Here is a 16,790-nt window from a genome sequence, read left to right on the forward strand (position 1 = left end):
GGGGGCATTTTCACCACATTATTGTGTCCCTAGGGCCATCTTAGGCCCAGAAGACACCTTTTTAAAAACACTACTTCTTTTATAGTTCCCTAGTTATTGTTGTTTTCAAGGCTTTTTCTTAGTCTAAAATGGTCCAAAGGACCCAAAATGTGGTGAAAATGCACACACGCACACATGAGGCTGTTTGGAGACATGGGGGATTTCTTTTTTAAAAAACATTTTCTTTTACCCCTTAGGGGATCCAGGAGCCACAAAAACAGCCATGAGGGGCCACATGCTGTAGTCCACCCACAGTCTCTTACTACAGCCTTGGCATTCTTTTTCTTCTCTCTGACACTGTCAGTAAAAAGTTTGTCATGTTTGATCTCCCTCTCGGATGGCAGACCCTCCTCCTCACCCTTATTGGGGATGATCTGGAAAAAAAAATCCGATGGCATCCGGGATGTCCTCCTCTGACTGAAAGTTGTGCTCTTGAGGTGCCACAGATCCAGGGGGAGCTTTAGCCCTCCAGATGTTTCAGACTACCACAATCCCATTACCACTGGCCATGCTAACTAGGGCTCCTCAGAGTAGAAGTCCATAACAACTGTACCCTGGCATAGATGAAGATATATTAGATTTTAAATAGAATGGATGAATAAATCCAAGTGCATCTACAGGGATTTCAGAGGTGCAACCCTGTACTGATCACATTTACTGTAATTCTCATCAGCTACCTTCCCTTTGTTAACTGATTTCAAATACTCATGGTGATCCATGAAAAATGAATTTGTATTTATGCAAGTGTCTTTCCAGGAGAAGTTCTGCTTTGGTGGAGAAAACAATTCCCACCTCCTTTGAATATGGTTACTTATAGTACAGTTTAGTGTATCTGCCATGCCAGTCCCTCCAAAAACACCACCCATCATGTCATACTCACAAGCTCAGGCGTTTCACCATGCTCTTCCGAGGTTTGGGGGATGTGGTAGTTGTGTCGGCAGCTGCTTCAACTTCACAAGAAAGGGCATAGCTGTAAAATTAGAGGCCAACTTGTGATTAGAGCTTTATGAAATGTTGCTACTAAGGAATAAAATCCCTCAATTAAAGCAAAATTTTGGCTGCTGCTGTGAAAGACAGCAGTGTTTGACTTCCAGTCAGGCCACCTTTAAAAATCAAGAACTTGTTTAAAAGATTATTCAGTTATCTGAGATGAACTGCATAAATACTGCTCTGATACATTTTGTACATCCTCATATTTGCAGCCAGTGTGTGCTTTACTTAAGATGGGGAGAGAGTTTTCAAAAATGGACAGTCAAACCTTTGTTTTTGTTGACCCTAACATTCTTAGGAGTTACTCCATGTTAAATCTAAAAGCATCACATTACCAACTAGAGCCTCATTTGAATGTTTGCAGACTAAGGATTCCATCTGAGGACATCCTGCAGCCACTATGACTTAAACATCAAGTAAGTTTCCGGCTTATCTCCACAACCTTCTTTTTGTCACATTTTTGTTTGATAAAGAAATCTCAAGATCAAAGATGCTTGCAAATATTTTTACAAACAAAGGTATTAGTACACTGATAAGGATTTTGGATTATTTCATTTACTAAGACAGCTAACAATTGCTCAAAACTAAACAAGATATGTTCTTGGCTCATTCTTTTCTCAGGCCCAGTTTAAATGTGAGCCAGCATTGAGGCTTGTGGCCAGTTTGATACATAGCCATGCTATCTATCCTAGCTCCATGAGCAAAAAATAGTCATGCCTATCAGAGTAAAGGACAGCAGCTACATTGTATAATTTAACTTGTGAACCAGAAGTCACATGCCTGCATATGTTTGTCTGAAGAACAGACAAACTCCACTTCAATGACTGTATATACAGGTGTTTGCAAGGGCCATTGTCTGTATACATGCCTTCAAGTCACCTGTGGATTTGTGGCAGCCACATTAATTTTATAGGGTTTTCTTAGGCAAGATGGTCTTATCAGTTCTTTCCCCTGAAATATGGCCATTACCATCATTTGAAATATTTGGGAAGGACATCTCTGTACTTTATGTGAATGAAACACATAATTACAAGTGGTTTCAGATTTGGAGCAAATGTGACTCCAAGCTATTTTGCTCCTTTCTCAAGCTGACATTATTATGTAAAGAAAGGAATGACAGCAGTAAGGAGGCTATGGGGTTGCATTAGCCCATAAGGCAGGAATGGGTAACTGAGCAGGGGTGGGAGGCTATTTGCCCTCTCCCCATCTCTGTCTGGTGGGCATCATTTCTGGCCAGCATTTTGGATTTTTTCCCCCAGTTAATTTTTTTTTGAGGGGTGGGAGGTATGGAGGCCTCTGGAGGGATCAGAGGAAGCAAAGTGCTACATTTTCAAGTGTTTTTGGTGGCTTTTGGGAAGTTTTCAGGCCAAAAAGATAACCTAAAAATTGCCCTATTTTTTTTAATGGAGGGGTTAGGGAGCTTTGAGCCACAGGTAGGGAACTAATGAACTTTATGTGGCTCATGGCCCATCCTTATCCTAGTGAGAGCCTGGAGGCTGTATGCTCCCCACCACACACCCCAGCAAAATATTTTTGCCCTCCAATGCCCCTAAGCACACTGTTGAGGGCACGGGGGTCTGTTCATCCTATTTTTCGCCTGTTTAGTCTTCTTTTAGCAACAGGAAATGACTAGAAGTTGTGGAAAATGCCTGTCTTGGGCCTAAAATGTCCTGGGGGCACAAACTTGGTGAAAATAACCCCCATATCCTCTAGAGGGCCTTTGGAGGCAAAATACAACCCCTTGAAGGGCCTTTGGGCTACATATAGCCCAAATGCCATACTTGACCCACTCTAATGTAAATACTTGATGGTAAGCCATTAGGCCAAATTGGCTAGAATCCTGTTATTAAGTCATTGGTCTGCCTTACTCACTGAATTTTACAGGAACTTCCTACACTATAGTTCTGCATCATAACCTTGCTTTTTGTACTTTTTCCTTTCTGCAGAAAATCTGTTAAGAGGAAAAAGATAGAATAGCTGCATAATACCTTATAATGAGTAGTGTGAGGAACCCTTCATTCTCGAACACTCTACAAAGCCACTCTAAGGCTCCAGGGCTCTTCCATCTTAACCTTGCAGCGCTACCTCTACAATTTCTCAATATTTATTGAAATAGGAAGAGCATAATAATATATGCATATTCTTCTGCACAATCACAAAGTTGCACAGACTTTCATCAGATGAAATTTGAAGGGGAAAAGCTAATATTAAAGATATAGGAAAGCTTCATCTCACCTCTCCTCCTCTGTTAAATGCCGCTGTTTCCTGAACCACTGGATGAATTTTCTGTCAGATGTCATGCAATAGCTGTTACAGGAAGATTGCAAGAGCTTAATCTGAGCGATTACTTCAAATTCCTGAGAAAGTAAATATCATAAAGAAAATCTTAATGAGAGAATGTATTCAAATACAGATTCCTTCCAAACCAGAATGGCAGACAGATGCAGGGCAATTTGAAATGTTAAACATTGTGCTGCAGTTCCACCAACAGTTCCCTACAACCTGGTTTTGAAAGGCATTAAACATTATCATTTCAACTGAATTAACCAACTTGAAGGGCATCACTTGTTCTCAAAGATTTGCTGGCCAGTGGTGTTATATATTCAGCTCAACATTCTCACTCAAACCACCTGGTTTGGCAAGAGGTCAGCTAGGCTCTGAGGTGTCCTCTTAATACTGGATAAATAGAAGAGTGAATGATTCCCGTCAGCCCTGAAGACGGGTGGGAACCTTCAATCTATTTTAGTTCGCTGCTGAGTACAGAACTAAAACATATCTCTTTCACACACAAACACACGTACTAGAAGCTGGAGATTGATGGTGAAGATGCAGCACGTTGTATTTTCTCCTGGAGAATTGCTGGCACTCCATCTACACACTGGAGGCAAATAAAGCCTGCACCACCTCCACTGCCCCTTCCTGGCCCTGATATGTGGATTGATGGTAGAGGTACCAAAGCTTGCTTGTCTACCTTCTGGGGAACTAGAATTCCAACTGCCCAGAAGATACAACAGCACATAAAAGATTGCCCTCATCAGGGAAACTGGTATTTTCCTGAGTCACTTCTATTTATCCTTGATCTGATCTTGCATGGTAGAGGCTGCAGGGCGCGCAATCGTTTCCCTTGCTGGGCTTTTCCCTTTGGAGGGAGCCAAGCCAGGGAGAGGCTGCAGGATAATCGGGCACCCTTTCCAGTGCCTGCCCTGTTGGGCTATCCCTTGCAAAAGCAGCCCGACTGGGGAGAGGCTTGGTCGAAGGACCTATTGCCCCATGGATAAGTCTACCCAGGATTTTGGACATCATTTTGGGGCAAAAAATTCTCAACTAATAGTCGAGTATATACGGTATTTCACAAATCCAGCTAAGAAGGCTTTCTTACATACGCTGTTGTATATCTGTTCCCTCCCCTTGAAGCCAAGATACAAAAACCCCAGGATACGAATTGTATATCATTAAAATACCAATACATGATGAAAGAAAAAGCAAGCTTACCCGTCTTCTCTTCTCAAAATTTATTAGTCCTCCCTGTAAAAAACAAACAAGCATTTAAAAAAGCTAATTTCAAAATCAATGTAAACAACTGCAAGTGGGTAATCATGCCATATTAACGGGAATTGCTGTAAAAATTACAACTGTTTCAGAAGTGGATTTCTCTGATGGTACTTCTGAATCTAAATCCATATATCTGTAAGATATCCAATCAAAGATACCAACCCATCAATAACTATCAGGCTGGAATACATGCATATCCTCTTCAAAATTTCTGGTAATTTAACCATCAAATCTGGGTCAGTCTTAAGCTTCTAACATTTTGACACTTGCAGGATGTTCTCTTTTCCCCACAAGTGACATGGGAGTGTGCAGGCAGCAGAAACTCTAGGCCTGTAGCCATTCATCAGGAGCAGTACAAACCCTACCCCCACTCCATAGGAAATATGAGCATTTCTGCAGGCACAAGTGAAGAAAACCTTTTTTCAAATCACCACAATTGTACAAGCTGTAATGCAGGTGTAGGGAGCCTTCAGTGCTCCAGATATTTGACCTGCAAATCCACTGACTATGCTGACTAGGTTTGCTTGGGAGCTGAATCTCAAAAATCTGGATTCCCAATTGTGTTTGATGGTTCTTATATCACTGGGTTGGTGAACCCATAGGTCAGAACCATGGAGAGCGCTTTTAAAAGCCTTCATTAACACCTGGATTCACCACCCCACTGAAATGGGAACCACCAGCTACTTGGGGCAGAAAAACAACACCACTTCCTCAAGAATGAAGCCTGCTTGTCCCCACTGCCACAATTCTGTTTTCTAGAGCTTTGAAACAGTATTCCAAACTTGCACGCAACCTTGTTGTTGTTGTTGTGTGTTTTCAAGTCATTTCTGACATATGATGACCCTAAAGTGAACCTATGATAGGGTTCTGTTGGCAAGTTTCTTCAGAGGGGGCTTGCCATTGTTATCCTCTGAGTCTGACATGCCTAACGTCACTAGTGTTTTACATGACAGAGTTGGAATTTGAACCCTGGTCTCCAGAGTCATATTCCCAACACTCAAACCACTACATCATGCTGGATCATACTCTCATATTCTGTGGTTTGTCCACAGCTTCTGAAGCTGCATCCATAACTTTATTTCTTCACAGAAAAGATTTCTCCAATGATTTTCAACCTAAATTTTCAGGATGGCTCACAAACTGCTGACTACACAAATAATGCTATAAAGGACAGTAAAAAGATAAAAAATAGCAGAAGAAGTCATATTAAAATCAGATCTATTTTTTTCTTTAAAAACCTGGGGGAATAACAAGCCTAGTGCCAAATGGACTATAGTATAGGTACCAAATGAGCCTCCATGGGTGACATTTCCAAAGAATAGGCATTGATGATAGAAAACATTCCCCTTTTGCCACCACAGAGACACTTGGGCAAGGTCATAGTAGATTACCACAGTGGACAGAAAGGAGCAGATAGGGGCCAAGTCATGAATGATGTTGTAGATCAGTATCAGCAAGAAGCCAAGGAAGAGAATGGTGCCTAACGACTGACCCCAAACATAGCCATGGAACAGACCATCCAAAAAGGGTGGTATCCTGGCGCACAACTTTGGTCCATGGGGAAGTTGCAGCCTCCACTGTGGGACTTCCTCGCGGACCAAAAAGAACCCACAAAAAGCAGGTTCTTCTTGCAGTGTCATTATGACGCCACAGTGGGCTAATGGTGCACCTGCAACGTCACAATGGTGTCGCGACGTGCGGACACTAGGCATCCATCACATAATGATGGCGGCGCCCATCTGTACAGGGCGCCCCCATTTTGACTCCCTCGTCACATGCAAGGGGCAAGGGGCATCTAGAAGCGCCGCCCCTCACACGTGATGAGGGTGTCCTAATGCGCCCATCTGGACCGGGCCATAGACACACTCGCTTTCTCAGATGCTTTCTCCTATGACCTCCTATAGGCATGTAATTTGATTGGGAGAATTCCTTTACAGTAAATTTCATTGTGGCAGCAATCTTATTTTATTTTCTAATAAAAATCTATTTGTCTGTTCTAGCATTCTTTTTGGAGGGAAGGGGAAGGGAGAGACTTATGGTTATGAAATTGCAGATAGATAATATAATACCTAATGTCTAGTAGGAAAGTTACTACCATACAGATTCATACATTTTGTTATGAAAAGCTACCTCCACATAATCCTGAAGAGCTGTGTCGAGCATTGTCAAGTCAGTCAAAAAAGTACCAAGGTAAGGAACGGTGCCTTGCATTACACCCTGCACAGGAAGAGAATACAAACAGGTTAGTGTTTTTAGCCCTCCTTCAGTGGTTGTTCATTGGCTTCTGGGGCCAGTTCAAACTCCTACATGGCCTGGGCCCAGCCTCACTTATGAAACACTTACTCAATATATCCCCTTTGGCCTTTGTTTGCTAGAGAAGGGCTGGCTGAGAGAATCTGCTGTTAAGAGTGTGGCAAGCCACTTTTCACTGATATTTTTCCTCCAGCTGTACTGAGTTGAAGTTGCCAGAGCGAATCTCTGATCCAGATGTAGGAGGAACAGTGGTAAAGTCAAAAGTGGATATGCCACCTCTTTGGTGGCAGATCCACCATCTCCCCTTGTGCTATATAGCCTGACGTCCCTTCCATGTTCCTTTGTCTATTTCTGAGCAAACTTCAAAATTTCCTGCAGTCACAGCATATTTTACAATTGGCTACTTTTCACACAAATGATGTAATGTGTAATCTGTCGAGTCAGGCTGTGCTGTATCTACCAGCTACACAGAAAGTAAGATACATCAGAGACAGCAGTGGCAGTTGGTTGCTTTCATGTCAGTGGTATTTTCCTCCTGGTTTTAGTCCAAGCTGTAAAGGACCTAACCAAGGTTCTAAACCCTGTCTACCAAACATGTACTTTGGACAGCTCCTTTCAAGTTCAGACCAAAAGGTAGAGTGAGTTCACCATCCACACCAAGACGGGAGCCTCCACTGAGAGTGTGGTGCTGTTTCAGTGGTAACACTGATTTTATGGGATGGATTCCCCAAGACTGTTCATGGGGACACTTCACCATCTGGTTTAGAGGTCTTTTTCATTTAGTAGTGCCATTTTAAACCAGAACTTTGAAGAGTTAGCTGTTTGTACTACAACAAACAGGATTACTCAGCCAGCATGGTTTAATAGCCTATACATAATGGACTTGGGCTGTAGCTGTAACTCTCTTTTAACAGTTGCTATATATGTTCATGCTTTTACACTTCATTTTACAGAACTACTCATTTTGTGGCATATTGTGCCTTTCTGAGAAATCTTTCCTCAAGGAAGAGGTATATAAACAATTTTTAAACTAAAATTAAAAAAAACCCTCAATGATTTTGCAATGTAGCTTGTATAAGAGTGGTTCCAAATATGAATCCCCAGATACTGTTGCACTCCCAATTCCCAGAAGGCCAAGCCAGAATGGCCAACAGAGTTGTATTTCAAAAACACCTGGCAACTCAAGCTTGGGAACCACTGATGTAAGCAATGGGCCTGCCTGATCCCATCAGTGTTAGTATCGATTCCTTGACAGCCTGATTATCTCATGGAGAAAATTAAATGGACATGCCTACGCACCATATCTTTTTGCAACTGAAGCCGTCGCTGAGTTCTTTTCTGATTTTCCTTTACACTGCTGTCCAAATTTGCAAATTTTGATGTTCCTTCCTACAAAGTGAATAACAGAGCAGGGTAATGGAAGAGACCACTGAACTGAGTTACAAATATTTCCTATACTAATCCCAACCAATATATTGCTTTCTCAAGACCATAAAACATTTTAATGGTAAATGCAGAACTGATACACACAAAGTAAAGGGTTCACATATTTATGTTTCTCAGCATTGTGAAGAGTGGCTGTAAAATGAGACAATCACAGTTTGCTTACAATATACCTCCATGCCCATTTGAGACTGCTGCCAACCTCTAGCCTTATTCAAGTTAAATACATTGAGACCACAGTTCTTCTAGTCAAATACCTTGTGACAGCTATTCTAGAGAATTAATGGTTCTTTTCCATTCTGAAACATCTTGTCCAACACTATTTCAGAATATATACTATTAATAAACATTTCTTTCCTCCATTATGCAACACTGTGGTGTTTTTCTAATTTTCTTGCATTAGGATATGATGACTAACCTCTTCAGAGTGCTGACTAAGAAGAAGACAGACAGGAAACGAAAATGCTTGTTTTCATATTCTAGCACTACAGGCTCTGGAGACCACTTTCTCAACAATTTTATGAATGAGAGCCAAATTTCACAACACTTTTACTTCCACTGACATCTACTGATTAAACTATTGCCACTGTTCCCTAGGCTACATTGATCTACAATTGTAAGGGTCAGCAGTTTGACATAACGTCTCACATGCCCTAACTGAAAACCATGTTTCACAAGTGGGTCTTTCTTTGGCATCTTCCACAGTTAAGAGAAATGCAAAGAATTCATTTAGCTTATCTGTAACTTCCCATATCTCCTGCTGCTTCTCTAGATGTCAGGTCTTGCTTGCTTTTCCAAACCAGAATTTGAATAAGTTACTTTTTTTTATTACAACCCTTAGAATCACTCAGCTAGCAAGACCAGACATTATGGCATAGTTATTCCAGGTACAATAACCTAAATTCGTGCTTGTCCAAGAACTGCTCCAGCTGCACGTGTGTGTCTATAAAATTTATAATAAATAATAAATAAAATTTTTATTTTTATCCCGCCCTTCCAGGGATCAGGGCGGCTAACAACAGGGTTAAAATACATAGAAATACAATACAAAGTTAAAAAACCATACACAATGCCATATGAAAAATAAAAAAGCCCCTATAGCCCAACCTCATGGCCACGGAAGAGGAGGGAGGCCCACAGGATATTTATTCGGGGAATGCCTGCTGGAATAGGAAGGTTTTGAGATCCTTCCTAAATTGGGCCAGGGTGGCCAAAAGAGGAGACCACTGGGATGCTGCTTATTCTTTGTTTATCAGCTTGTATCTCATCTGAGGAAAAACTTCTAAAGAATCTTGTTTTCAGTGGTTTTATATTGCTGTTTAACAGCACTGGCATCCCCTTGGATACTTCATTCATGCCCTTTCTAGTCCATGGTATAAATTTTTGATATTCTTCTAAACTTCTGTCTTCTAACTTCTAAACCTCCTAAAGGGATTTGAACCTTCTGATTCTCTCCTTCAACTTTCCTTTAACTAATACTTCATTTAAAAACAATTAAGTAATCCCTTTTAAATGAGACTCTGCTAGATGTTATGTAGATGTTCTACATAACTTTTCAGATATGTATATAGAGAGATAGCATATAGACATGTTTTCCACAGCTTGTTCCTATTGTATATTTAAATAGTTCACTGAATATTTGTCTCTGCATGCTGTTATCATCTTCAATCTGTCTATCTCAGCTGAAGAGCATAGAACATTCAGATCACTCCCCTAAGGGATGACTTATCCCAAGCCAGATGTGCTCCAGAGCCTGATGTTGGCAAGATTTATTATTTTTCCTCAAATGTCAGCAGTCTTATTCTATTTTGACTCTAGATTCATCTCTTTTTTACAAGGCCAGCTTCTTCTCAGCACACAACTGATCTAAAACCTTCCTTTTGACTCCATTGTATCCTTTGTGCATTGAAAGCTGTTTATTCTATCCAGTCTAGTGTGTAGAAAAAGTAGCATTTGGGGTTGCGGATTTTTAATATCTTACATGGAAATCTAAATTTTACTTTGCAGCTATGAATTGTGAATATTTGCCTAATATCAGAAATGTCTAAAGAAAAAGCTGATAGATTAAACACAGAGAGAGTGAGAAAGTCAGACAAAGAGAAGAAAGGAATAATACACAAAAGATTTTTTTGTTCAAAATTTCCTTCACCACTGTATAGTTCTAACACCTGCTTTTGTGGGATTTGAAGACGGTCTATCAATGACACATCAAGGTGTTGGAAGTCTGAGTGCAATGCTCACAGGGTTTTTAAAGTAACATATTGGCACACTACTGACATATCTGCTGCTTCTCACCTTCATTAGCAGCTCCCGGCTTGTCAAATAGTTGTCATGATCTGAGAAAATTTCTGACAATTCTTCAAACATCAATATTCTGTCTCTGCATAGAGGTGAGAAATAGAATGCATTTGAGGTTTGTAGTCATTGTAAAACAAACTAGGGGCTAATTTTATTGGCTCTTTGCGATTAAATTGCACAAGCAACCTCCTTCTTGGCACGTGCTCATGGCTGGACTTAGGATACAGCAGGTTATGATACAGAGACCGCCATCACAAACTCGCCTGTTTTTTATTCTAAAAAATCATTGAACTTCAAGAAACTTTCTGTTAACATTTTTAAGAAAATTACACCCTTGTGTGGGGTGAGGTATTAGTTCAGACCATACCACAGGGTGATACATAAATAAATCCTATTTTCCTGATAAGAATACCCCCAATGGTATTCTTTGCCCTAGAGAGCAAAACATACAGTTACCAGTCATCACTCTACTATTATCATGTCTACTTGCTTCCTCATTCTGGCACCTGGAGGGATACTGGGTACCACTTTGTCATCATTCCCACCCCTGGCCAAAAGAGGAGACCACTGGGATGCTGCTTACCACCGGCCAAGGGAGGTACATTGATCTAATAAGGCCAGGTGAGAAAGAATACAAAGGTTTTCAGGCCTGGTTTATTTGGTAATTGGGGTTCTCCTAGCATATATTTATCACTTTTGCTGGACAGGAATTGGGTTTGGAATCAAGGATTCCCTTGTTCCCACCCCTGGAGTAACATGGACACCCAGTAGAGTAACATGAACTAGCTCCTTTATTAGACCACTGAAATACAGTTTTTAAAAAGGAGGAGCCTTTGTGTCCTCCAGGTCTCTTTGTTAAGTTCAGAATGATGGAGAATCTAGGAGAACTTGAAAACTCACCTTTCTGATCATATTTCAGTGGTCCAGCAAAAGCACTAACCAACACTGATTTTTAAAATTTTACTCATGGACTACACAGTCATGTTTCTTCTCTTTTGAAGACTAGTAGCTGTTAATGAGGCTGCTTTCCATTCAAAAGAATAGGAAAAAAAGTCTTACTTTGCAACGGAGGCCCAACACTTCTTTAACCGATAGATAGAGTTGGACTGTAGTGCTGAAACAATGGCTCTCAAAGAGGAAAAATTCTTGAGGATCCTACATTCCTACAATGGGAGTGATTAAGAAACAGAAGAGGGTTAAATAACTATATCACAAACCAATGATCATTTCTTGTTTTCAGGGTACTGCAGCTGCTATAAATTCTTAACTCTTAAAAAAACAAACTACACACACACCTGAACAAATATTAAGTACCTTTAAAAAAAAATCTGTCTTGCCCTTCCCAACTTCTGAAAATACACTTTCTAGTCTTGTTTTCTATACTTTTAACTTTTAGCAATGGGAAGGGACAGGATGCAATGCTGTTGATTCAGTTTTATAGCTTCCAGTTTTCCTATTTAAATGCTAGTGAAGGTGGGCCTCTGTAGCCAGGCTAAAGAGAACTGAAAAACAACTGTGCAAAAACATGCTGACAGGGATTTTGCACTTGGAGGCTTTCGAGTTACATAGCACTTTTCTTCATCCCACAGACGTTTTTGGGCATAGGACTGGAAGAGCCCTAGAGGCAAAACTGGTTGACAAATGTGGTGTATTTCCTTGGGTGTTTTTCTTAATATTTTTGAGATAGCAGGTAAAGCTTATCTTAACCTCCTGGGCTTTTGAAGGCATTTGTTAAACTCTTTCCCTCTTTCATTGGGCTGACTCCTGTTCTATGAATCTAAGGCACCAGCTCACTGTTTTTTAACCTGATTTTTGCTATTCTTTTTTACTTGCTTGTTTTCTGTTAACCTCCATTAGAAAAATGGGGTATAAATTCCTACATAACTAGTAAGTATTTAGAATAGTAAAAGAGATAAACTACATAAGAATCACTTTAAACTACCCATCATCTAGAGCAAATAGTTCCTGGCTGACATCTGTTGTAAAGAATGTCTCTTGTACATACACATGTATGATTTCTACCTTATGCACAAATCTGTGTGGCTCTAGAATTGACACAACTCCATTAGTTCTCATACAGAATTCTAGATTATGCTGCACAAGAGAGGGTACAACTATGATGAGATGAAATAAAAAGCTTAGAGACAGGGAATGTTCCATAGGATGTGGCCATGGCAGTTAAAATGGTATGAAACTCCTATAACTTTCTACTGTATACAATCTATCACAGATAGGTAATTCAGTAATTACAAAAGAGTGAATGTATGGAATACTGCCTTGTCCACTGTCCACCAACCACCAGATTTATATTATCTATCAACTGGGTTTACATCTGATAAAACAATTGAACATCTACATAAATTCATTGGTGCTCATGTTTACTTGAACTGGAGAGCCTACCACCCCAAACACATTAAAAGAAATATTATCTGCAGCTTGGCTCTAAGAATCAGACATATCTGTAACACTGAAGAAACCTACTGTAAAAGGACCAAGCAACTCAAGCAACATGTGTTATATCCTTCAGACATTTTGGACAAAAAGGAGAATTTTTGGATTTATAGACTAAACTCTAACACCACATAGTCATAGCTTAGAAGATGATACATCATCTACTAACTATGCTGATAACATAAGTGTTCAAATTATATATTCACGAAAGACCAGTGAGACAAAGGGAACCAAATAAGCACTTACATGTGCAATATTGATCCACTTCTCTATGGTTTTGGCTCGCTGCTGTGTTTTCAACTCTTTGCCATTCAAGATGGTCCTGATGACGCATTTTGTCACTGCATTGAACTGTGCAATGGTGGCTCTGATGGTGGGTGCCAAATGTTTATTTTCCTTCTTATCCCTTCGAGACCAGATGCAGCCCAGACAATGATGTGGCACAACTCTTTTAAACAGTTTCTAGAACAAAACATGACATCTTATCAAAACGGAGAGTTTTCTTAATCCCCATTAAAAGTGCTGTATTGCAAACCCCAACAAATGGAGGCTGGAAAGAAATGAAAGGCAGAGTTGTATCAGTTCTGTCCACTAAGAGCTCCACTAGACAGTACAATATTTCTGGTAAATACTTGGGTATTCTATTTTAGTTTTTCATGGCTTGTAATGTGTTGTCATGGTTGCTTCCAGTTGTGCATTAAATGTACCTGAGTTTGAAACCTGGTTTGTTGCTGGCTGTAGCAGATTTTAATGCTACTTCCAATGTATAAATTTATTTTCAACTAAATTTTCTTCATACTTGAGGTGCATGGTTTTCCTCAATCCCTGCTGTCTCCTTCATGAACCCAACACCTCCCCTCCACACTCCACAGTGCCAACATTTCTTGTTTTGTGTACTTAAATTTTTGTTTTATTTTGTAATAGTCACAATGTTCATATGATAGGATGGTATATAGTACAGTACTCTAACTGTGAAAATAGGAGAGAGTTAAAAAAATCAGTGAGTTAACTAGACATGCAATGAGAGAATGAGGGTCAGTGGAAAACCTCTGTTGCAAAAGTGACACCTCCATTCAACACACATAAGTGGCACCACCCAAAAATACAGTGGGAGGAATCAAGACAGCAGCAGCAGCAGCAATAACAACACCAATATGTACAGCTACAATTCCCATGAAAGCCAGTATGGTGTAGTGGTTTGATTATTGAACTACAACACTGAAGACCAAGGTTCAAATCCTGCTCGGCCACAGAAAAACACAGGGTGAACTTGAGCAAGGCACACTCTTTCAGCATCAGATGAAGGCAAAGGCAATCCTCCTCTGAACAAATCTGGCCAAGAAAACCCGATGATAGGGTCACCTTAGAGTCACCATAAGTCAAAAACGACTTGAAGGCACACAACAACAGCAACAGTCCCCACTAAACCCTGAAGCTTTGGCCAGTCCAGAGAAGCCCTGAGAAAAAGATATTAATAACATGGAGTTTAATCCTGTTTTAAGGAGGGGAATTTGGGATATAAATTTGTAAATGTGGATTTTAACGTGTTGTAAGCCGCTTTGATTGTCCTGTCACAGAAAAGGGGGATATAAATAAAAGTTTTATTTATTTATTTATTTATTCATGTAATAGGCAATTCTTGGTTTTGTCTTCAGTTCAAAGAGGTAAATGAAATCAAGAACATGTCCCTAGAATTTAGCATTAAATTTGAAAGTCTAAAAGACTGGAAGAAGACACTACTAGATAGGGAAAAGCCACGTCCAGACTTAGAGGAGTTTATTACACTAAGGAGATCCTGAAGAAAAACAGGATTTAAATGAGATTTAAAGCAAAAACAAAACAAAACAACCTGCAAATACAGGACGTTTATAAGATGACATCACAGTTAAAGTGAAATAACGTGACGTTAAACCAAACGCAAAGCAGAGAAAACCAGCAACTTTTTACTTTCGGAACTTCCTGAAAGTAAAAAGCTGCCAGTTTTCTCTGCTTTACTTCCAATTTAACTTCATGTTATTTCACTTTGGGTGTCATTATGTGTGATAAACTTCCTGCATTTGCATTTTTTTTTTAAATTTTGAATCTAGTTTAAATCCTGTTTTTCAGCGGACTCTCCCCAGTGTGATAAGCTTCTTAGACAAGAGCACTCCAGGGTGCTCACCTTCAACATCAAGATGAAGGAGAGTGCTAGTGTTTTGCAACTGGTAAGAAATCCAGTAACCATGTCTAACCTTCCCTTGATTCCCAGTCTGATGCTATTTGTTAAACATGGCTTTACTTTGAGGTGACATTACCCAAGCACTTCCAATACTATAAATAGTATAACTGTTAATAAGAAAAGAAAGCAGCACACTGATTGTGAGGAAGAGGGTGCCAATGTTGCTCCTTGGACAAAGTAATATTAACTGTAGGACTGACCCAGGAAAATATGAAATTAACATTATTGGGAGGCAGAACAAATAAACAGCTGCCACAGCTTTGGAGAATAAAGTAATGGGTTGGGATTCTGATTCCTGACAATCAAAAGTATCAGAATAAAGTCGCCTGGAGGATATTTGGTAAGACTCTGTGGCTCCACTAGTAACAGCCCACCCATCCACTTCTTAGATGACCTTTGCCAGCATGCAATGATGGTTTTATTTGGACAGGCCTTCAGACTCATAAACTGGCTTTTATTATCACTGTAAATGCTATAATAATTTCAAATGAATGTTGTTTTTAATCCCTTTCATTTGGAACATCATTTGGTATGAAAACAGGATCAAATTTAACCACCACCCCCCCCAAAAGAAAACATTTCTGCATCACAATCAAAATCAAATTTTTATGCTTACAGCATCCATGTAGGTGAGCTGTTCTGCCACAAGGTCTTCTGGGAAAGAAGAGAACTCTTCTGAACCACCAGGCTCTAGTTTTTCCTCAATGGAAAGGATGTCATGGATGCCACCTGTCCAGAAAAAAATAAACATTGTGAAAACTGGCAAAACACACCTTCTGCTCCACAATCTCATTAAGGTTCAGTGGAAGTTGAGGCCTCACTGTGCTGAATGCTAGACTGAGCCAAAAAGTAAGCTTCTGTCTTCAATCATTGAAGGAAGAAAGGAGAAAAAGTGGTCAAGACTTTATGGTAGGTAAAAAGACTCTGCACTTAATGACGTCCCATAAAATATCTATTTTCCTAGATGATGGATTCCAAAAAGTGAGAGAATAAAAGTCTGAGGTCACAGAAAAAAACCATATAGGAAACATTATCGCAAAAGTGACTTGTGTCTTGCATCCTCGGGCTTAGGTCCAGGCTCACAGATTGCATATCACCATATGAACCTGTCAAACCCTAAGATGCTCAGGAGAAGCCCTTCCTTTAGACCCACCAACTCCCCAGGAACGTAAGATAGGGTTTTCTGAGTGGCTGCTCCTAGGATTTGGAACTCTAACCCTAGGGAGGTTTGTTCAGACAGGCTTTTGGCAACATGAGAAGCAAGAAACTAGACGATTCAGTGGATATAAATGTACATAAAAATGAAAACATGGAGATGTTAAAAATGCTTCTCTGCAAAAGGACATGGAAAACTTGGAGAGGTAAAGAAGATTACTGGAGGAGATAAAGAGAAGGAGACTGACTTTAAAAATTATTTTGATATCAAAGATATCCCGATAGTAAAAGGTATCATAAAGCTCAGTATCTTTGCAACAATGGATTTTAGAGGGATAAGTTGGAAGAGAACCTTCTGGATCATGTCTTTATATAAGAAGAGAAGGACCAA

The 16,790-nt window shown here is 40.0% G+C and overlaps 1 protein-coding gene across 1 annotated transcript in view; it reads right to left on the reverse strand.

Moving 5' to 3' along the window:
• RGL1 (ral guanine nucleotide dissociation stimulator like 1) overlaps positions 1–16,790 on the reverse strand; it is a 119,535-nt gene that overhangs the window by 12,117 nt on the left and 90,628 nt on the right. Inside the window, 9 exon segments of the mRNA XM_042465145.1 lie at positions 920–1,009; positions 3,265–3,386; positions 4,522–4,554; positions 6,712–6,798; positions 8,134–8,223; positions 10,573–10,657; positions 11,635–11,738; positions 13,273–13,488; positions 15,861–15,973. Of these exon segments, the coding sequence (XP_042321079.1) occupies positions 920–1,009; positions 3,265–3,386; positions 4,522–4,554; positions 6,712–6,798; positions 8,134–8,223; positions 10,573–10,657; positions 11,635–11,738; positions 13,273–13,488; positions 15,861–15,973 (940 nt within the window).

The sequence above is a fragment of the Sceloporus undulatus genome, chromosome 4 (assembly GCF_019175285.1).
Source record: "Sceloporus undulatus isolate JIND9_A2432 ecotype Alabama chromosome 4, SceUnd_v1.1, whole genome shotgun sequence".
In the NCBI taxonomy this organism is placed as follows: domain Eukaryota; kingdom Metazoa; phylum Chordata; class Lepidosauria; order Squamata; family Phrynosomatidae; genus Sceloporus; species Sceloporus undulatus.